The sequence below is a fragment of the Chaetodon trifascialis genome, chromosome 9, assembly GCF_039877785.1.
Source record: "Chaetodon trifascialis isolate fChaTrf1 chromosome 9, fChaTrf1.hap1, whole genome shotgun sequence".
Lineage (NCBI taxonomy): Eukaryota > Metazoa > Chordata > Actinopteri > Chaetodontiformes > Chaetodontidae > Chaetodon > Chaetodon trifascialis.
The window spans coordinates 17,574,516-17,594,871 of NC_092064.1; the positions used below are offsets into that span (position 1 = coordinate 17,574,516).

At 43.7% G+C, this 20,356-nt stretch overlaps 2 protein-coding genes across 7 annotated transcripts in view; one reads left to right on the forward strand and one right to left on the reverse strand.

Annotated features, from left to right (window-relative positions):
* The window catches only part of mcamb (melanoma cell adhesion molecule b), a 35,431-nt gene extending 24,332 nt beyond the window's left edge, over positions 1–11,099 (forward strand). The window contains exons 2-17 of one of the 6 annotated variants that reach the window (XM_070971130.1): positions 1,592–1,716; positions 1,801–2,032; positions 2,642–2,712; positions 2,816–2,903; positions 3,001–3,180; positions 3,349–3,479; positions 3,625–3,760; positions 3,856–3,971; positions 4,568–4,709; positions 4,946–5,073; positions 5,814–5,955; positions 6,283–6,345; positions 7,471–7,512; positions 7,949–8,072; positions 9,136–9,247; positions 9,358–11,099. In XM_070971130.1, coding sequence (XP_070827231.1) covers positions 1,592–1,716; positions 1,801–2,032; positions 2,642–2,712; positions 2,816–2,903; positions 3,001–3,180; positions 3,349–3,479; positions 3,625–3,760; positions 3,856–3,971; positions 4,568–4,709; positions 4,946–5,073; positions 5,814–5,955; positions 6,283–6,345; positions 7,471–7,512; positions 7,949–8,072; positions 9,136–9,247; positions 9,358–9,360 — 1,835 coding nt within the window. In that variant the 3' untranslated portion in view covers positions 9,361–11,099. The remainder of the gene's footprint in view (positions 1–1,591; positions 1,717–1,800; positions 2,033–2,641; positions 2,713–2,815; positions 2,904–3,000; positions 3,181–3,348; positions 3,480–3,624; positions 3,761–3,855; positions 3,972–4,567; positions 4,710–4,945; positions 5,074–5,813; positions 5,956–6,282; positions 6,346–7,470; positions 7,513–7,948; positions 8,073–9,135; positions 9,248–9,357) is intronic. The other 5 variants (XM_070971129.1, XM_070971132.1, XM_070971131.1 and 2 more) reach the window with 5 other exon arrangements.
* A 1,223-nt stretch (positions 11,100–12,322) lies between these two features.
* cbl (Cbl proto-oncogene, E3 ubiquitin protein ligase) overlaps positions 12,323–20,356 on the reverse strand; it is a 37,893-nt gene continuing 29,859 nt past the window's right edge. The window contains exons 11-16 of the mRNA XM_070970330.1: positions 19,191–19,607; positions 18,329–18,417; positions 17,921–18,118; positions 17,743–17,831; positions 17,235–17,477; positions 12,323–15,646 (exon numbers count right to left, since the gene is read on the reverse strand). Coding sequence (XP_070826431.1) covers positions 15,351–15,646; positions 17,235–17,477; positions 17,743–17,831; positions 17,921–18,118; positions 18,329–18,417; positions 19,191–19,607 — 1,332 coding nt within the window. The 3' untranslated portion in view covers positions 12,323–15,350. The remainder of the gene's footprint in view (positions 15,647–17,234; positions 17,478–17,742; positions 17,832–17,920; positions 18,119–18,328; positions 18,418–19,190; positions 19,608–20,356) is intronic.

Genomic DNA, 20,356 nt, shown 5'->3' on the forward strand with positions numbered 1-20,356 from the left:
ATAATAGTAAATGCTAGAACACAGAGTAACAGGAGTGCAGGTAGAGGAAGGGCATACGGTACATTACACAGCCTAAAGTTTGCTAACATTAGCCACCGTAAGCTCCTGCTCACACCATAACAAATGAGTGCATCTCTGCTTAGTTAAACATTTTGTGTGTAAGAGGAAGAACATTTTCAGAGCTCACAGTCTTCTTCAGCTGATTCACTGGCCCAAGTATAGAACTTTAGTCACATGATAACTGCCATCGTGGCTCAGGTCACATGATTACGACTGACTTGACTCCATCACAACTAAACGCACTCGATGTGCTAAAGAAGAGCATGAGGTGCATTAGAAAGCCCTGGAAAAAGGCCAAAAATGAATGCATTAACTCTTTTCTGGTGCATGCATGTTTATGGAGCACAAGACCAAATGGCTCACTGTGTGTTCTATTGTGTATTGTCTGCTGTGCTTCTTGAGGCTCAAATGAATGACTAAAAAAGGTCAATGCAGGACAGATGAAGCACATTTACATTCTTCTGCGCAACACTTGTCATCAGCTCAGACATTTCCTGCCGTCGCTTCTTTCTCTGTCACAAGAAAAGCTGCATTCACCAACACAGTGAACAGACGCTCAGGAAAGGCTAAATCAAACCTGGCAGCTTCGTTACCTCCAGGCTACAGCTCCTCTTGGCATCTCATGCATCTACTGAATCGCTGATGTAAAGCGTAACTGGGAGTCCCTCCTAGTAGGATGCACCACAGCGAGAGACCCTGGAAGGGGGAAAACCACTCGTTCTTCAGAGACAGACCATGAAGGAACAGTGGAGCTACTATGCTGCCTGTAAATTGAGCCTTTCTTCCTGTGAGAGGGTGACATGGTGGAATGCAGCACATTAATGTGGACATGTGTGGGCTCTTCATTCCTGTCATAGCATCTCTCTCATCCCTTTGACCCACCATGACTTTCTTCTCTCTCTTTTTTTTTTTTGCCTCCATGCCTCCTTTGAGTTTGAGTCAACAGGGTGTGGATGCAGAAGTGCTGTGCTTCTTCAGGTTCTTTTGAGGATGGTAGTAATCACAGTTGTTAAACATTTCATCCACTTCTGGGTCTGTGGAATGAGGCTTCATGGCTTTATGGCTCATATTGTAATACACAGATATATTGGTATTGGCATGCATTTTGGTTGATAAATGAGAAGAAATGTCAGCACAGAAAAATTTGAGGTAGTTGAGGTCTTGTTGACGTGTAACTTGGGGCATGCTGTAGTGACATAGTTTGTCCACTAGAGTGCACTTTAAGGAATCCTTATCAGAACTATTTATGGTATTTGTCAGTGTTCACTAATTAGTATCAGCTACATCGTTATGAGACTTTTTTGGGACTCTTAAATATCCATATCAGTGTATTGGCCTCAAAAGATCAGTGACGGGGGTGCTTTGATACATTACGGATACATTTTTACATTCTGTAACATTTTCATAGATTTTTCACAAAGGAATGACTGACGGTGATTGCAGCTGAAAATCAAGAAAGTTGAACTAGTACAAATACATGAGGCCGATACTGATAAATGACTGAACTATGTGGGACCTTTCTCTTTTTCAGCGTGGGCTGATGTGGAGGTGAACATGGAGGACAGAGTGGAGGTGTTCAGGGGAGAAACGGCTCAGATCGCCTGCATGTTCAAATCGTCTGAGGGCATCGGTGCGATGATCATACAGTGGTTCTACGTGAGTTTCTGACGCACACATGCACAGAGAGGTATGCCGTGTGTATGCAGCTGGTGTTTCATGTGTGTGTACTCTAACCTTTAGATGACCCGGGGAGGTGAGAAGCAGAGAATCTACTACCAGGACATCACCACGAAGATTGTAGACCGAGGCACACCGTTCACTGACCGCATCAGCGTGAATGGCACCGGAGCCACTGGAGACGTGGTGCTGACTATCAGCAATGTGCAGCTGGAAGACGAACTGGAATTTATCTGTCTGATCAGAAGTGTGACAGGGGAAGCTGGGGAGGGACGGACCAAGCTCAAGGTGTTTGGTAAGATTCACTCTGAGATGGCATGGAACTTGATTTTGACTTTGAATCAGTCTCCACCCTTTGGACTTTGTCATATTGAGACATTTTCAGATTTGTCAGCTTCAGCTTGACTTTTCTCAGAAAAGCATCTTCAAACTCTTGTTACTCCTGCAGATTCCACACTTTATTTTTACTGTAATTTATACATCACAGTGTTCACAAACCTGTCCTCCATCACACAATGTCACATTTTGAGCAATGCGACTTGCTGTTTGTGGCCTTCAAAGCAGCAGAACCACTCGAACTCTAGTGCTTTTCCTGCTTACACTAAACCAATGCTTCAACTGCTTTCACATATTACATTCCCAATGACAGAGCAATGCATGCGATATGTCTCGAAGTTTAGTTTGAAACATTCAAAAAATGAACTAAGAGTATCAGCAGGATTTAATGAAAGTTGAACTTCTCTTGCAGCTCAGCGTTTTTTAACACTTCAGCTCCTCTTAAGCCAAACATTTTGCTCATGCAACATGCTAAGACATTGAAACTGCCTCAGACTGTTCTCAATCAGCAGCTGTCAGAACACTTTGCCTTTTCTGGTTCATGATTCGGTTTTTAATTCCTATGCAGAAACGCCAAACCTCCCTTCTATTGAGAGCGTGCAAACGGGGATCTCAGTCAATGAGGAGGGCCTCGCCAAGGTAAAGAAGCTTTGAATCATGAACGTCGGAGTATAAAAGTGATGAAATGACTCTCAGGCTGCACTTTATTTCTCTCAATATGGTTCTTTCTCCTCCCCTACAGATTGGGACATGTGAGGTTAAAAATGGCTTCCCCAAGCCAAACATCACTTGGTACAGAAACATGACGCCTCTACGCACTGTTCAGGATGGTGAGACGGATCGACATCTGCGGTGCACTTCTGCACCATTTTAATTTGTTCTTATTGTGGTTTAATGTCTTGTGTGCGTCTGTTTGGTGTCTTCCAGTGGTGAAAATAATGCCCAGCATCACCACCGAATCCAGTGGTCTGTTCTCAGTTAGGAGTGAGCTGAGCATGAAGGTGATGAAGGAGGACAAAGATGATCAGTTCTACTGCGAGGTCACCTACTTTGTTCCTGGAGGAACCAGGATGACCGAGACCAACCGTATTAACATCACTGTGTATTGTGAGTTTCACACATAGTCTGAGTGGAGGTAGAAACGACCGCCATGACGCATTGTGATCTGATCACTCAGGTCTGGCCTGCAGTCGGCTTTCCATTTCCTCCCCACGGTGTTGGGTGGAGTCGAGGTCAGGACTCTGTGCCGCCAGTGAATCCCTCTCTCTGTTTCAGACCCCTCCACAGCTGTAAGTATTTGGGTGGAGTCACCGAAGGGCAAAATCAAGGAAGGAGACTCGATCGAGCTTCACTGCCAAGGCAATGGGAATACTCCATCCTCAATTATTACAATCAAGCATACCAAGGTAAGAGAAACTCCTTTGTGCTTGATATTCATGCATCAAATGTGTAGTTTAGGCCTCCTTTGTTAAAGTTTTTAAGGACTTCTCACCCATTGTGAGTTAAAATTAAATATTTATGTGGTGATCACATTACTTTGGCTTTTTGTAGAGTGGTCAGACTTGGGACAACGATGTGCTGGTGCTGAATAACGTGACCCGTCTAGACAGCGGAGTCTATGAGTGCATCTCTATGGACACGGACACCTTTGATGAGATCTCAGGAGACACCTCTGTGTTTGTCAACTGTAAGGAATCTGCACCGATATGATTTCTGACTGTGAGAATGTGCGCCTGTTAGCAGCTGGACAGTTTGAATCCCCTCTCCCTGCTCTGCGTGCAGATCTCGATCCTGCTGTGGTGATGCCTCAAGACACTATTGAGGTGGACCAAGGACAGAAGCTGCAAGCCACCTGCAACGCCCTCTCTTCTCTGCAGATGGACACAGCCTGGTTTAAGGTCACGTCCACACCTACAGCACAGCACAGCTACTGAACAGCAATGATTTGTCTCAAAAAGTTAGAAAGCTATAACGCATCATTATGGAGTAAATTGCACAATGTAGTGGCCCCTCCTGGGAACATGAAGGCTGACTGCTGATCCAGTCAGGCTGGCACCGCTTCTGTCTGCTTTCATGTCTGCATTATAGATTAAATGAATGAACGAACTCGTGCTCTTTCTCCTAATCTTTTCTTCTGCTCCACCCAGAGACAAACCGCTGCTCTATTTTTTTGATTGCATGAAGCAATACTCAAACTCTGTTATTACGCCATATAAAATTATGATGATTTCACTTTCCCGCTTCAGTGAACACGCTGCTCTCTCTTATTTCCAAAGTGCTGTTGATTGTTTGGACACAGCTGCAGTATGTCCTGTGTTGTTGGTAGTTGCTGAGCATGTAGAAAAAGTGTTATCATCAGCTGAAAACGTTGGTGAAAGCTCAGGTTTTCACTTAAAATGGGACTTAAATCTGTTAAGGGATTGTTTGAAATTTCTTGGCACAACTTTGTTGAGCAGCCGTCTGATCTGATCTTTTGGTGTCCTGGTGTGTGTAGGATGGACAGGAGGTGTCAAGGGGCCACAGTTTGATCCTGCAGAATGCTACGTTTGACACGGCAGGGATGTATATGTGTGTGGTGACTGTTCCTGAGATCGAGGAAATGGAAACCAGCGGGACACTTCTTGTTCATGTCCAGGGTAAATCTGATCACAGAGGCTGTATACTGAATATTACAGTGTTACATTGCGTAGTGTATAATGCAGAATGTAGTGGTTTAATGTGGGTAAATGTACGCTTTATGTGTAGTTTTGGGAGTTTCAGTTGCATTTTCAAGTTTTAGTTTTAAGGAAAGCATGTTTGTGTGTCAACAGCAGGTGCTATTATTGGTCATAATAGTTGTGGTTTTCATGATTATTATTTCTCCTCTCTGCAGGCCCTCCAGAGATCATGGAGCAGGACTACACGGAGATGGACCTGGTTTTTGAGAAGACAGTCGACCTGAGCTGCCATGCCAGAGGTTTCCCTGCTCCCAGCATCACCTGGATCACCTCTGATGGAAAGGTACCACAGAGGGAAGCGTCACATTAGCTACAGCTGTAACAGAAGTGCACAGTTTTTCCAAACGTGTTCCAGCTAGATTAGACCCTAATCTGTTTAATCCTGAAGAATTCAACTCAGGTCAATCATGACAAACTCTTTCAAACCCTGCAGAGGTTTACAGTGTCTGATCCACAGTGTCACAGGACAGAAAGAAGTTTTATTTAACTTAAAAGCCGCTTAAAGGGAAGTTTAAGTCCAATGTACGGAAAAGCAGGGTTCAAACGATCATTTGATTAGACTTGTTTATGCCTTTTAGTAATTCACCTAACAGGGAAATTAATTCAAGGTAGAGATCTTTTGGAATTGGTGGATGAAAATGTTGGTCGGCCGGTTGGCCACCACTTTGGTTCAGACTGAAATAGCTTAACAGCGATCGGATGGATTCTGTAAACATTTGTACAGATATTCATGGTACCAAGAGGATGTTTCTTATTGACTAATAGCACGACCGAAGTCTCGGTTATCTTCATCTACTGGATGGATTGGCACAAAATATTTTACATTCATGACTTCCATGAGGAAGCAATACTTTAGCAATTAGCATTAGCCTTTAGCTCACATAGTCTTACAGACTCATGAGTATAGCTGTAGGCTCTCTCTTCTGCGTCTTTCACAGCTGCATTCAACTCTTCAAGCCTGACCTGTGCACCTGTGCTGCACCAGCTTCACTCTGCATTTTTATCTGTGTGTTTTTGTGGCAGGTCCTCAAGACAGCATCCCAAGAAGAGACTGAAGACGGCGTTCAGAGTGTGGTCAGTATCAAGGTCACCTCTGACATCACTGCTTTGTGCAATGCCTCCAACAAGTACGGCTCTGACGCGGTGACCTTCAACATCAAAGCCAGTGAGTTCCTCCAGCTGCCTGGGTTTCCTGTCTCTGCTCTCTGTGTTTATATGCGTGTGCGTCTCTATTTGTTGTCCTCCTCGCTCCCCCCTTCCTTCTGTTCCAGCCCTTCACGTCTGTCACTTCGTTGTTTATTTCTACTTTGTCTGAAGGCCTCGAGCTCGGCCATGTGCTGTAACGTGCTGCCTGTGACTCTGGACATTTCAGTCAGTGTTGTTGTTGTTTCTGACGAGACGCTGCGACGCTGTGCGGCTGTTAAATGTGCTCCCCTCCTCCCCCAGTGTGTTAACAGAGTGTCCTCCCTTCTGTGCCTCTAACTGTTTTCAGTTACACACACCACACCAGCCACCACCACGACTACAACTAGCACTACCATTTCCTCTACCACAGGTAAGACCACAGTCACTCTGCACTGCCTAGCAAGCACAACTCGAGTCAAATCGGCTGAAAAAGTTGACTTTATCAAAGGAAATCCCACGAACAGGACCTGACTGAGAGTGAAAGGTTTTTATCTGCCTGCTCCTCAGTATTAGGTGGTTTACAGGCTTCCATTCATTCAGGGCCTGGCTGTGCCATTTTTCTGAGTCAGACATAAAGAATGAGAGCTTGAAAACGAGAAAGCACCTGAAGGCTGCAGTAATCACCACGCTGGCATGACTGAAAGGTCATTACAGAAGTGTTGGTTTGTGATCGTGCTGATTACGTAAAATTGTGGTTTCTACAAGGTATTTATTGTTTCAAATAGTCAATATTATTGCGGTCTGATATCGCTACAAGGTGTCTCATTGACTAATTTGTTGGCACAGCTCGTAGTTTCTGCTTGTTATTATGGAATTAAACTTTATTTGCTTTTATGTGGTCTTTTAATGAGTTTTACAAATAATGTGAAAACATTCCCAGAACAACAGTCAGTGAAATCTTATGAAAATGATTGACATGGTTCACCTTCTGCAGTGTTATGAGGATTGCATTCCTGTTAGTGTTATGGCGTGCAGATGCACACACAGTACACAACCACAAACACACACATGCTTGAGTGTGACTCTAGAAAGCAGCTGATGCTTTAAATGCACTCAGAGCAAGTCTCCTGACTCCCATTACGGGCCCTGCCTTGTGTTTTCTCTCTCTCCGCCTCCCGTCTCTCTTGTACGTCATGCCAGGAAATATCCAGCCCCTCAGAGGAAAACTGTTCTGGGTCGTCGTTTCTGGAAAAGCTCTGGTTAAATGAGATTAAACAGGGCCGCTTGGGGAGATGACTGTTGTGCTACTGACCACAGTTGGCCTATTAGGCCAGAAGTTTAGCTTCCAATCACAGATAACATCCTCTCAAATTAAACATTTGTTGTATTCAGTTCAGGCCTGTGTGGCGTGTGTGTGTATGTGTGTGTGTGTGTGTGTGTGTGTGTGTGTGTGTGTGTGTATGTATGTGTGTGTGTGTGTGTCAGGCCTGTTCATGTGAGTTAATTAATACATCCAGCCACCCACTGATAATTGTGCTCATGTGGTTTTTCTCAGTCAAAGATGAAACAGCTAAACAACCAGAGAAAAGCAAGAAAGGTTTGTATGTTACGCTGCTGAAGACTCTCACTCCTCACTGCTCTTCCTCAAAGCTTCCATCCACCTCTCCTCCACAGCACCTCCCTCTCTCGACTCCCAGCATTCATCACACCCCCCCAAACATCAAACCGTCACTGAGCTGTTCATCTTCACCTTTTCCTGTGCATGTTATCGTGGTGTTGTATGAGTGCACCTTTCCTCCAACACTCCTGAATGACACCTTCCTTTCTTTAGGTTGCCAGGTTTAGTCCACCTGAATGATGCTAGAACTGCACTCTCTTTAGACGCACTGTTAAATGCTATATCTACTGCACCTACACAGTGTGGAATGCTGCACCGCCTGCCTGGTGTCATCCTGTAGACTCACATGCTTCACACTGTCATCTCATCTACATGGAGTAAACCTGTGGTTGTCCTTGTGCTTCTTCTCCACCAGAGGGCAGCGGTGTTATCATTGCAGTCATCATCATCTGCATCCTGCTGCTGGCCATCTTGGGGAGTGTGCTGTACTTCCTCTACAAAAAGGGCAAGATCTGTGGCCGATCCGGCAAGCAAGACCTGTGAGTGCAAAGAGAGCCACGTGAGGTTGGATGTAAAGATGGGATGTGTGTGTTTACCCCTTTAGTGAATATCAAAAATTGTCTGAGAAACGAAACAAGCTTAAACTAGCCTTTGGAAACAAAATAAGACAGAATAAGACAAATTGTCCCACATAATGACCATCAGATCTGGAGGAAGTCTATTCATGCTTTCTTTCAACAAAGATTTTACACAATAAAGTTAATGCTATAATTTTCCTCTTATCGAGTTCACAGCTAAAGAGATGCATGGTCATCGTCACAGGCTGTTTACCACCATGCATGCTACATTTTAGATGTCTCCAGATCCGCCTCTGCGCCCATGTGAATGTTAGGTGCCAACAAAGATGTTAGACTGATGGCAGACAACATTTAGGTTTTGTGGGTTTCAACAAAGTCTACTTAGATGATACCAGGACCCCAAAAGGCTTTAAATCAACTATTGAATAAAATAGAAAAACTGCTTAAAAAGTAAGTAAGTAAATGATTTTAGAATGAAATAATTGAATACATTTACAAGCAACATTATAGGCATGCTGGAGCTGCTCGGAGTGGTGAACCCACATATCATTACCAACAACTCTGCATTACCATCACAGCATATTGTAGCTTATCGTTTGTTCATCGTCCACCACCTGCTCAGCAGCAAGCAGCAGACAGACACAGTTAGCCTTTAGCTAGTGAAGCTAAGTGGAGCGTTTAGCAGGTAAAGAGCCAAATATTTCCCTCAGGAGTCGGTGGAGACCAAAAACAGAGCTAATCAGAGAGTGAATTGGACTTGGATTCGTCAGATGGACACAAACACAACTCCAAAAGAATGATCATGTTGCTGTGTAACTGCTGGATGTGTAAATATGCAACTGTTATTGAAGAAATTATCAACTTAAATGGTGATTAGGCATATATGTCAGCGTGTTTACAGCTTGTTCCCACTTCTTCCAAATGGCAAAGAGTCAATCAAAACAATCAACTAATCGTTATGGATGAATAGAGGAACAGTCTATTGCAGTGTGTACGTGTCTGACTTCAAGGTTTGCTCTCGCAGCACCAAAGAAAAGTCCAACAAAGACAACATTGTGGTGGAGATGAAGAGCGACAACACAGAGGAGGCCGTGCTCCTCGGGGTCAACGGAGAAAAGCAACCTCCCAGCGACCAGGTAGATATCTGCTGAACGAGGATGCTGTTTTTCTGCTGGTCTGATGACACCATTAACATATTTATCCCCCCTTCTTTGCTTGTGCTTTAATGTGTGTTTGTCCTCTGGAGTAAAGAGCAGTGAGTACCTGGACGTGCAGAAGTGAGGAGGTCACTGCAGACGCACCAACAGCTGCTCCCGTTCTTCCCTCTCAGGCTCAGACCCGCCGATGCCTTCAAGCTTCCACCACAGGTCCTTATCCCAGAGCTGCGTCATGGAAAAGCTCAGCTGCCTGTCAGTTAACGTCATGATGGACGACCAAGACTCAAATTCTCCCTCGCTGCAGCTTTTGCTTACTGCCCCATACGTCCCAGAGCATTTCTGTGGGACTTCAACTTGAGCTTTAATAGGAAATGATCTGAGCGCTCCGTGACAAAACTCTGCTTAGAAATCTTCCACCTACAAACTAAGGACTGTGCTTAGCCTCTAGTTCTCATTACTATGAGCGTTGTATACTGCTGATTGTCCGTAGAACAATAATTAGAGCACAACGTTGACCAGGAACTGTTTTTATACCCGACTACGCATCACCTCAGGCAAAGCAATCACTGAAGAGCAGCCTGAATTAGCTCTTTATCAAGTGTACATATTATAATCTATGTATATATTTCTTTTATTTAAAATAACACCATTAAAAAAATACCAAAAAAAACCCCAAAAAAACAACTAAAAAAATAAAAACAAATGACCAGATCATGTTTTACTTTGTTCGGGAGATGAGGTAGTTTAGGTAGACATCTTTTTTTTTTTTTTTTTTAATGTTTTCTGTCTGTACACTGAATTTTTTGTGGACGCAGCGATGCTTCCCCCCACAGCCAGTTACAGCTTCACCAAAAAACGTTAGCTCAAACAAACAAACTCGTAGGTCACGTAGTCACACACCACTCACAGCCTTTTCTTCTGTACCGCTAACACTCTCGTCCTTACACGCCGCAGTTTGTGCATAACGAAGAAGATATTTTTGCCAGGCGGGTGAATAATCCGCTCAGCGTTCGACACAGAGGAGTTCATATTTGTAGTTCTCTTTGCTTTGATATTTTGCGTGTGTGAGTTTAAGCATTGCCAACAGTCAAGTCAGAAGGTTACAGATGCCTTAGGAATCCAATCAAAGCCTACAGAAATATAAGCAAACCCAACATTTTCTGTTGTTTGCTGTTTATATTTAATGTTCAGTGCACTGATTTCTTTGTGGTTCTTCTTCATGCAGTTGTGTTTCTCCAATGTGAAACAGCTGTTTTCTCTAATGTGACTGTTTGAATGATAGTTCTGTAGTTGTTTTTATTTGTTTTTTAGGAGGAAGGATGAGGGTAGAACAGATTATTGGTCCATGGTAAGTATGGTTCATGGCATGAAGTTGCCCTCTTCAGAAGTAAAACACATTTCTGTTGATCGAATTCATTAATTCATGTATTGAATGGATCTTGGATCCCCAGAGACGCAGAATTGCCCTCAGACATGACCACTAATGACACGGTAACTACAGTATATGACTACTGAGGAGGGGCAATGACTGTGTCTCCACATATGCAAATTAAAAGTTGTAGACAATCACGACGCTCTGTGCTCAGTTCTGTGTAGATGTCGTCCATACTTACCGTCCTGCCCTCCGTCAGTCTGTTGTTTTCTGCTGTTTGGAAGAACTACCACTGTTAAATGGTTTTGGATGTTTGAAATCTGTAAAATGCCTTTTAATGCCTTGGAGTTGTAAAATGTAAAATCAATGTCATTGATGCCATTCAAACCAATTTACCAACAAATTCATTGTTTGTAGTTTTTGAAAATTATACCAAATAAAGATTGACTGTTAAATGAGGAGGACTGTCTAAATTAAACATCCGGTGTTTAACAAAACTATGACATTTTATTATCTGTGGACTTACAGTTAGAGCTACTGTATAAACAAACTGTTCATTTAGTCCACATCCAGTTAACTAATTCCAATCATTGTGAGCTTAATCAATGTGATGTTTGTCAAAATATAAAGAATTAAGTTTCTGATGTTAAATAACTAATGTGTGAAAATGAAGCATTTTAAAAAACAAACAAAAAAAACCCAATAATTACCTCGTGCACTTGGAGGAAATTATGGGCCTGTGGATAAAGAGTAACTTGTTCTGTTATTGTGACATGCAGACAACTAAAGCGCTCTTATGATTATCTGTCCTGCAGACATAAATGACATGTCGTATCTCGAGTTGGTTGGAACACAGAAGGCTTTATTAAGTTACAGAAGGGTTTTATAAATGGACCTGATATGATGCAGATTTGATCAACTAGCCAGGCAGTCAAATCAGATTTTGGTTTTTAATGCAGTCACCAAATGCATTAGTGAGCTTTTGAGCCTATTGGCTAAGAAGCAGAAGCAGAAATAGCACTGAAGTATTGAACCTGTCTGCATCTGACCACTTGGTAAAGTTCTCATCCTGCTGCTGTCAAACGCACTTTGTTCATCCTGAAAACCTGTTTCTTCTGCACTCATTGATAATCCAGTTCCTCTCCTCTCCTGCTCGACTTCCATAGATTCTCTTCATGGCAACGTTTTGACTTATCCAAGCAGGAAAAGCACAGATGGCACAGATGAAGTGTCCCACATCAGCCACATGTGCTTTTCCTGCTTTGACAAGTCAAAACGTCTGCTGTGAAGAGTCAGCGTCACAGTGGATCCATTGAAACCTCTGCAATCCAAACTCTACCTCAGCACAGCTGCCGTAATGTTTTTCAGTTTCACAGTTTTACAGCACATCAGTTTAGTATCTGGACTTCAAAGCTCAGTATTTGAAAAATGTGTGTGGACACCTGTCACGAATAAATGAATTCACCTTTCAATAAGCCTATCAGACGATCGAGTAATCCTAAATTTTTTATGCTATGAATCCGGATTTTAAGATATTCAAAATGGTTTTAACTGTGATGAACACATCTTACCTTAACAGATCTGTAGATGTTGCTTCTGAACTCTCTGCCTGCATGTGAGATTTGTCAGTACTGGCACCTTGAACATAAACATGTCTGAGCCCGTGTGCAGAGAAGAGAGATGACTTTTGCTTATCATTTTATTAACAGCACTGTGCATACTTCCAAAGTGATATGAGCTTTAAAAACCATCAAAAAGTTAATGAATGCCTTTTCACTGACGAGAAGCGACACAGCTACATGGAACAACGGCTCCCTCTTCTGGCAGAAAGTTGAAGTACCCCAACACAGGGAGTGAAGGTAACAGGGGGTTTGGGGGGCTGGTAAGCATCCGACATCTCTGAGGCTGAGCACTGATCTGGGACCTGGTTTATTGTGAGACCTTGCACAGATCAGCACTCATAGATGAGGCCTGATGCGGCCGACAAGGCAGAGAGGACATATTAATACAAGCAATACTGCACAATCTTGCCTTCAGAGATGAGCAGGTACAGATCAATACCTACAAGCTCTCTTCAAACACAAGGCCTTATTCTAAACACGGTGAGGGTCTCTAAACATATGGCACTGCTCACTGAATTATTCACACAAGTAAACAAAACCTTTGGAACAAAATACATGTACAGGAATGCAAAATGAAATAAAACAGCCATTTTTTTTCTTTTCATATCACTAACTTTATACAATTTCTTTAGAGTGACAGTATCAAAGCACAAATTGGTATACTGTGCGAAAACAAAAACGAAAAAGGTAAATAATACAATGGCATGCTGTCCTCGAAGCATCGACAAAACATTGGTACAGTATTGAGGATTGGGGACCACCCCGTCCATTACCCATCATTCAAGAAGTTTCTCAAGGCAACTAGGAACAGAAAAAGAAGTAGAGGATGGCCAGACAGCGCGCAGATAGCTTCCAGTCGACAGACAGCGTTAGGGCTGATGAGCTACTGACATGATTTAAACCTGAAAAACAAACAAACAAACAAACAAAAAAAACATTCTTCTTCATATGCTGGGAGAAGTTCAAGTCAATGTACCTAAAAGCTCCTTGCATTTGTTTTTCTAATTCATTCATAGTACCTGGAAATGAAGCTGCTGTCTTTAGTCCTGCGAACATCGGAAATAATACGAAACATGTGCAAGTGTGACCAAAAAAAAAAAGTAACAGGCTACTTATGTGACTTCATTACGCGGATACTTTTGGCTACATGTCACCTGGATGAACGCACGGCAGGTGAGTATGTCGTCTGTGTCAGGGAGTCCCCCTCTGGTTTTTGACAGCCAGGGTCAACGCCACTTGTTTAGATAAACAGAATTCCTGAGTTAGTTCTTACAGTTGGCCCAAATACTGATTTTAATGTAGACTTGGGGGTGGGCCGGCTAACCCATGAGCCTACTTTAAGGAAAAAAAAAAAAAAAAAAAGCCTCAGCAATCACTCCTCTTCAGTGGGGTGAACTCCCGTGGAGGAAGGAAATTAAAAAGAAACTTGAATCTATTACAAAATGGCTGGTTTCCATACCAAAAGCATTTTGTTTGCTTTATCACTGGTGCTATACAGAGTCTACCTGTAGAGAGTCATAAAGAATATATATATATAAAAAAGAAAAGGTTTAAAACACTGAAGAGTCGACAGCTCGAGGGGGCTGCGAGCTCACAAGCCGCTTGTACTTTCAAGTATGCTACATTACGGACTGGAGGAACACGGGTGATACTGTCACTTTAAAGAAACAGGATGACGGTTAAACACAATATTCACAAATGTACATTTAAGGCGTAATTGTTTAGCACTAACAACAGTAGCAGCAGTGAAGCACTTCTGAATTAATTATAATAACAATATTTATGATCATATTACAATAATATATTACCAAAGTAAATCAAAGACTTTTTTTTTTGTTTCATAACACTGGACTGCGCTGGAGACAGGAATCCGAACCAGGCAGCCAATGACGTTAGACGAAGACAGAACAGAAACGTTTCAGCCACCACGGATCACACAACACTAGCCTGTCTGATACTGCAGGGTCGTCAACATTAGCACGTCCTCTAATAATCTCACTGCCAGGCTCTACAGCTACACTAGGCCCTGCCACATGAGTTAGAGCAGTAGTACGTTTACAGAGCACGAGTCTGAGTTCACTGACTGGAATTCCACATTCATGTTGTACAGGAACAGGGGTTCATTTAAGAGCAGGTCATGAGGAGAAGGGTCTGGCAGACACGCACGCATGCTCACATACACACACACACACACACACACACACACACACACACACACACACACACACACACACACACACACACACACACACACATATATATAGACACACACTGCCAGACAACAGTCCAGACCTAAAACCATCGTCATGCTACTTTGAAAAATACAACACGACAAAACGAGCATGTTTTTCTAAAAAAAAAAAAAAAAAAGTACCAAAGCAACATTGTTAATCGAAGGCCATAACAGACTGAATTCATCACATCTAAGCTGCTGCTGACCAACACATCTTGGTGAGGAAGACGCCCGACGCTTCCTCTTCCTCGCATGTGTTTCTGCACATCCCTCAGTCTGCCAGAAAGGGCCACACCCCCTTTAATCTGGTCCCTGTCTACCCACATCGCTTGTACCAACAGCGACCCTCAAAGCTGAAATCATCTTTACATACTGTATAAGCACGTACTGTATATATTACACACATTTAATATTTACTCATATATTAAATTTTCATATAGACATACATTTTTAGTTTTATTTGTGAGGTGTTGGTTACATTTTCAGCAAGAGGCTTCAACATGAAAGGTCAGACTCTGTCTTCCTCAGGATTACTGTGAAAGTCTCGCGTCTCGTGGCGTCCCGTCACTGTTCCCGCGCGCGCTCAGTCAGTCCCGCGGAGGTGTCCTGCTGCAGCAGTTCAAAGAAGACCAGACACTGTTGAAAGCGCATGGAGTGCAGGGCGCGGAGTCCCAGGGATGCTGCGAGCTCGCTGGAGTAAAATCCACAGGGGTGTGGGGCGTCAGCCAGCACCGGAGGTAGTGCTGCAGGCAATGGGCTTTGGGCTTTGGGCTGGGCTGTGCCAACCTAAACCCAACCAGGCTGGGCCAAGCTAGGGCGAGAGAGCAAACACGAGAGAGAGGCACGAGGAGTGTGCTATGTAAGAACATGCGCGGTGGAGGGAATGGAGACAAACTCGCGTAGGATATTCTTGGCCATTTCGATATTGTTCTGTGCAATCATCAGTGCTTTCTGGATGTCCTGATAAGAGTATCCCTGACTCATGAGGTGCTCGATCTCGCTACTGATTTGAGGGTTGGCTTCTCCTCCTGTTGCCCCACTGCTGAGTGGAGCAGGGACGGGCGGGACGGGGCTGGGGCGACGCTCCGAGTTGATTCGCCTGGGCAGGGGCTTTGGAGGTCTCTCTGGCGCTTCCACCGGCTCTGAGAAGGCTGAACAAACGGGGACAGTGAAAGTGTCTTTAAAGCCAAAAGGTCCGCAACACTCTGCTTTTAAGTTTGTGTTCAATCTGAAAAAAAATAAACTGCTTTCAAAGATCCTAAAGGTCAGTGTCAGCTAAGGTGAACGAGAATTAGGTTTACTGGAAATAATTTAGATGTAATCTGGAAAAGATGCTGATCACTATAATTATGCACTTGGAGCAGACAGCACATTGAGTGTCTGTCCGAGGTAAGCTGCGTTTTTTTATCATCCTGTATATATGATGAACTGGATGACCTTTTCCGAGGCAGCCACTTTTAATAAAGCACTCATAAAGACTCTAATTATGATTGGAGAGCCTGTCAGCGTGTCTGAGAGCCACTTAACTGGCCCTCAGATACAAAGATTCTGGTCTTTAGTGGACCACTCAGACACCCGGCAATCATCAGAGGTAGTAAATGTCAGCTCGCTGCAGACACAAAGAGATTACTCTGAGAGATAAACGGCTGCCTCATAAAAATCAAAAAACTAAAAAGCACCAAAAGGCTTCTTATTAGCACCGCCGGTCAGTACGTTGTCACTCGTTCATTGAGCTCGTCCCACCAAAATCCTCTAGAGGATGCTCTGCTCCAGCTGTCTGTGGTCAGTTCCTCTGGCACCTCCCTACCTTCTCCTACACAAGGTGACAGGTCTGCTAAAGCCACGAATGCTGCATTAGCTGCAGTCAAACCTCCACACAGCCTTGTCTTTGTGTGGACACCCGTATAAGATTGTGATGATATGTTCATTCCTCCATCGGGGACGTCCAACACCCCAGAGGCATCCCTTGCTGTTTTTCTACTATAAAGGTCACAGATGTAACAGAATAGCTCTGCATAATTACTGGTCTTTAACCTTCTTTGAACTGTGATTGCACACACTGGAGCAGATGATGAAAAGCAATTGATTCATGGTGATCTATCAAAGTCCAAAGTGGAGGCTAACATCAACTTCAGAGAGCTTCTGGAAAATCTGTGTAATGTCTGGCCTCACACCAGGTAGCAGCAAAACGTCTGAGTCGACTTTTCAGGCTGCCCTCCGGGTCACAGGACTTTTGGATTACTTCAAGATATTGATTCATCAGCACTTTTAATTGCTTTTTGGCCAGGAAGGACCAGAGCAAAGAGGCTTCTGTTATACATTTTTACATCCAAGTGATTTTATGAAACTTTCCAGTTACCGTCGCCACTGATGTCGAATTTCAACTTGTGTAAAGTCTCTTGATAGAAGCTCATGTTTTAAAGGGTCAGTCCACGCAAACCACAGAAAGTATTTCCCACTTACTCTAATGGTTTCTAGCCATTTAGGTGCAGTAGTTTCACTGTTATTTAATTCTTTATGACGTGGAGCTTAAGTGCCGGATATCCTTTATCTTTCACATTTTGTTGAAGCAAAAGATGAAGAAAGCCACTTGGATGAAGCTCTTTCATAACATGGCTTGTTGCTAATTACCCCATAAATTTGGTGGTATTTTTACACAATTAAGTTATCCATTGCTTGGGATCCGACGTTTTTTGAAGTTATGTATTAAAAGTAAACTGGCTAAACAAGTAAACTTACGTGCTGCAGCTCCAGCGTCTGAATCTAGCGAAAGGCGGCTGAACGCCGCCATGGAGGATGAGCATGATGAGGACGACGAAGACGAGGAAGAGGACCCACCCAGTTCTGAAAGGGTCCGTCGGGCGGGGGGCATTGGCAGCCAGGGTTTGGGAAAGTCGTAGCCGTTTTCCTCCTCTTCCCTGTCCTCAGCTGCATGGTCTCTGGGACCATTGGTCATCGCCAGAGGGGGCAGCTCTGAGTAGTCTGGGGAAGATTGAAAAAAGTGTATTAGAATTACATAAAGTTGAATACAGATTCAGCACGTCTGCTTTTATCCATTTATACAGATAATGTGATAATGTGGTGGGGATCTCGTTTTGGAGTGAAAATAATATTCACTAGTTAGACTGATTATTGCTCCACGAGGGGTTCATTTTATAGCAGATTACACAAACAAATCATCGCAGGGTGGTGGAGAGAAAGCTCTGCATGAAGGTGTCATGCAGGTTTAAAACAGTGTGTCAAATACCTGAATCTCTGGCTTGTTGTGACCTGGACTGGATGTTGTACATGGCTTCATACATTTGCGGTCCATCCTCTAAGTCAGCCAGTGTGAGCCTACAACAACAAACAACAATGATAAAACTGTAATCTCCATTTCATGGAGATGTGCTGCTGAAAGTGGATCCACTGAGTGTTTTGAATACCGTGAGTTGAGTGTGGAGGCTTGAGTCTGCGTCTGGAGTGCCGACAGAGGCTGAGGGTGCCTCGAGACAGGTGGGGTCTCCCCTACAGGTGGTGCCGTGATGGGGGGCAGGACAGGGCGAGAGGAGGGGATCATGTACTCTGACTCCTCCTCGCTGTCACGTGCCTCCTCTCCTGACACCGGCCTCAGAGCTGAAGGTCTGGGAGGCAACAACCAAAGAATATTTACACTAGAACTGTAAAAATGGATTCATGAAATATGAACACTGAAAGGCTGAATGAGAAGACACAAGCTTCCTGAAATTTTTGTTTTGGCCTTTGGGATCTGCAAGTGAGCAAAAATCATGCCAGTCATTAAAAGGTGAGATGCTCCAGTCCTCTAATGTCATTACAGCACCAGAACAACGCACCTAACTGCCAGTGAATAGATGGCGTTGGCTGAGGATGAGGGCTTGACTTTGGGGTTGTCATATTCTTGACTGGTTACTGCTGCAAAATTCTGCAAAAAAGGAAGCAGAAGGTGAAATTTCAGAAACTTTTAAGTATTTTCACGATCAAATACTAATCACATTTGGCTTTGGTTTAATAAGGGGTTATGCACTGGACTATTTTTTGGCTGTGCGCAGTGAATTCCTGAAGTCTCAACCGGATGTCTTGCAACCCTGCTGTGACAACAAGACAGGACGTCACAGCACATACCTCTCCACTTTTTCTTTTTATGCTTCACTTCTGATTAAACAAACCAGACATAATGTGATAGTGAGCTTTACAGGTGCTGATTGGTGGATTCTGTTACATTTGGACAGAGCCAAGCTAGCTCTATCCCTATGTTTCCAGTCTTTATGCTAAGCTAAAGGCTGCAGCTTTATATTCAATGTTCTAACACTCTGCAAGAGAGCATATATTCACATTTCCCAAAATATTGAACATTCTCTGGAACATTCTTTCAACACCGAACAGAAATGTAATTGCTATTGACACAGTAGAGCCAAACCCATGTGAACTTCAAATATTAACAGAGGTAATAAATACACCTTTAATTTCATTTCCCTGCTGTAAATGATCAAACATTGGCTGTGTGACTGAGCTGAAAGCCACACTTGTTCTAACCCACATACACTGTACAGTATAATGGATTTTTAGATGTTGGTGCTACATTTGTCTCTTTAGTAACAGTTACTACTAAAATGCTGTGTGCTTGTAACTGCAGCCAAGGAATACACATCAAGCCAAATGGTCGTGAAGTGTGTGGTGTTTTATGGCTTCTCTGACCAGCTGGTGGTCCAGACTGAGGGAGCTGTTGTTCTTCTGTGAGTCCGAGCGCGTGTCCAGTGCAGAGGGCAGCGCCAACGGGAGGGAGTGCCGGTTGGAGAGCTCCCTGACACCTGCTCGGATGTCCCCTCCCAGACTGGATACTTGGGTGGATGAGGAAGATGAGGAGGAGGACGAGGAGGAGGTGGGTGCCTTAGGAACAGGCCGGGAGTTCCAGTCAGTCAGGGGCCGGTTTGGGGGTGTAGGGGGGAGCTTATCTCGAGGTGGCTCCCCAGGAGTGCAGGGTAATGGCCGCCTCTGCAGCCGCCCATCGGGGGCTGTCCCGGCTGGGTGGGGGCGGTCTGGAGGAGGCGGAGGGGGGAGGTCCCTCAGTGCTGGGGGGAGGGGGAGAGGCTTATCTTTGTGATGAGATGCTGCCTGAAGGGTAGAAACCGAGATGGAGGGAGCTCATTTAGACAACATACAATATTGATGTGAAATCAAAGAAAACTTAGTGCAGTTATCGTCTACAGGGGAAAAAATCCATTTAGCAACAAGACCTCTGTGTGTGCATTCATCATCATAATCAACAATATACATAACTTAGATGAATTACACCAAGGAACACTAAGGAATAATGCTGTTCATCTGCAGACAGTTCTAGTCTCCTATCAGCAGTTTGCATTTATCGACATTTAAGCAGAAATATGTAGTAATGTCAATGTGTGAGTGCGTGGAAATGCACTCTGAAATTAGTTATATGCAGAATATAAAACACAATGAGTGCTGTGGCTGTCATTTAAGCATCCCTGTATCAGGGGGGTAATAAGACTGAGCACAGTTTCAATAACGGAGCTGGGCTACAAGTGAAATTATGCTTAGATTTTAGACTGGTGTTGCTCTCTGCTTCAACTATAAAACCATAAAAGTCAAGTTATGGACCAGCTGCACAGCAGAATGCTTAAGTAGGTAGGCACTAAAAAATGGAGTTGAATATCAGGGCAACACTGAATGGCTTTTATGTTCCAACAAACATGGCAAGTAATAGAGATGGCATTAAAATGATGTGTAAATTCCACCAAGGCAACAATGTCCCCTCATTTTCCTATGACAGCACTACTTCCTGTTCACCTGTAGGTATGACACAAACATTTCGACATGAACTGGACAACTGAAACACATATTGA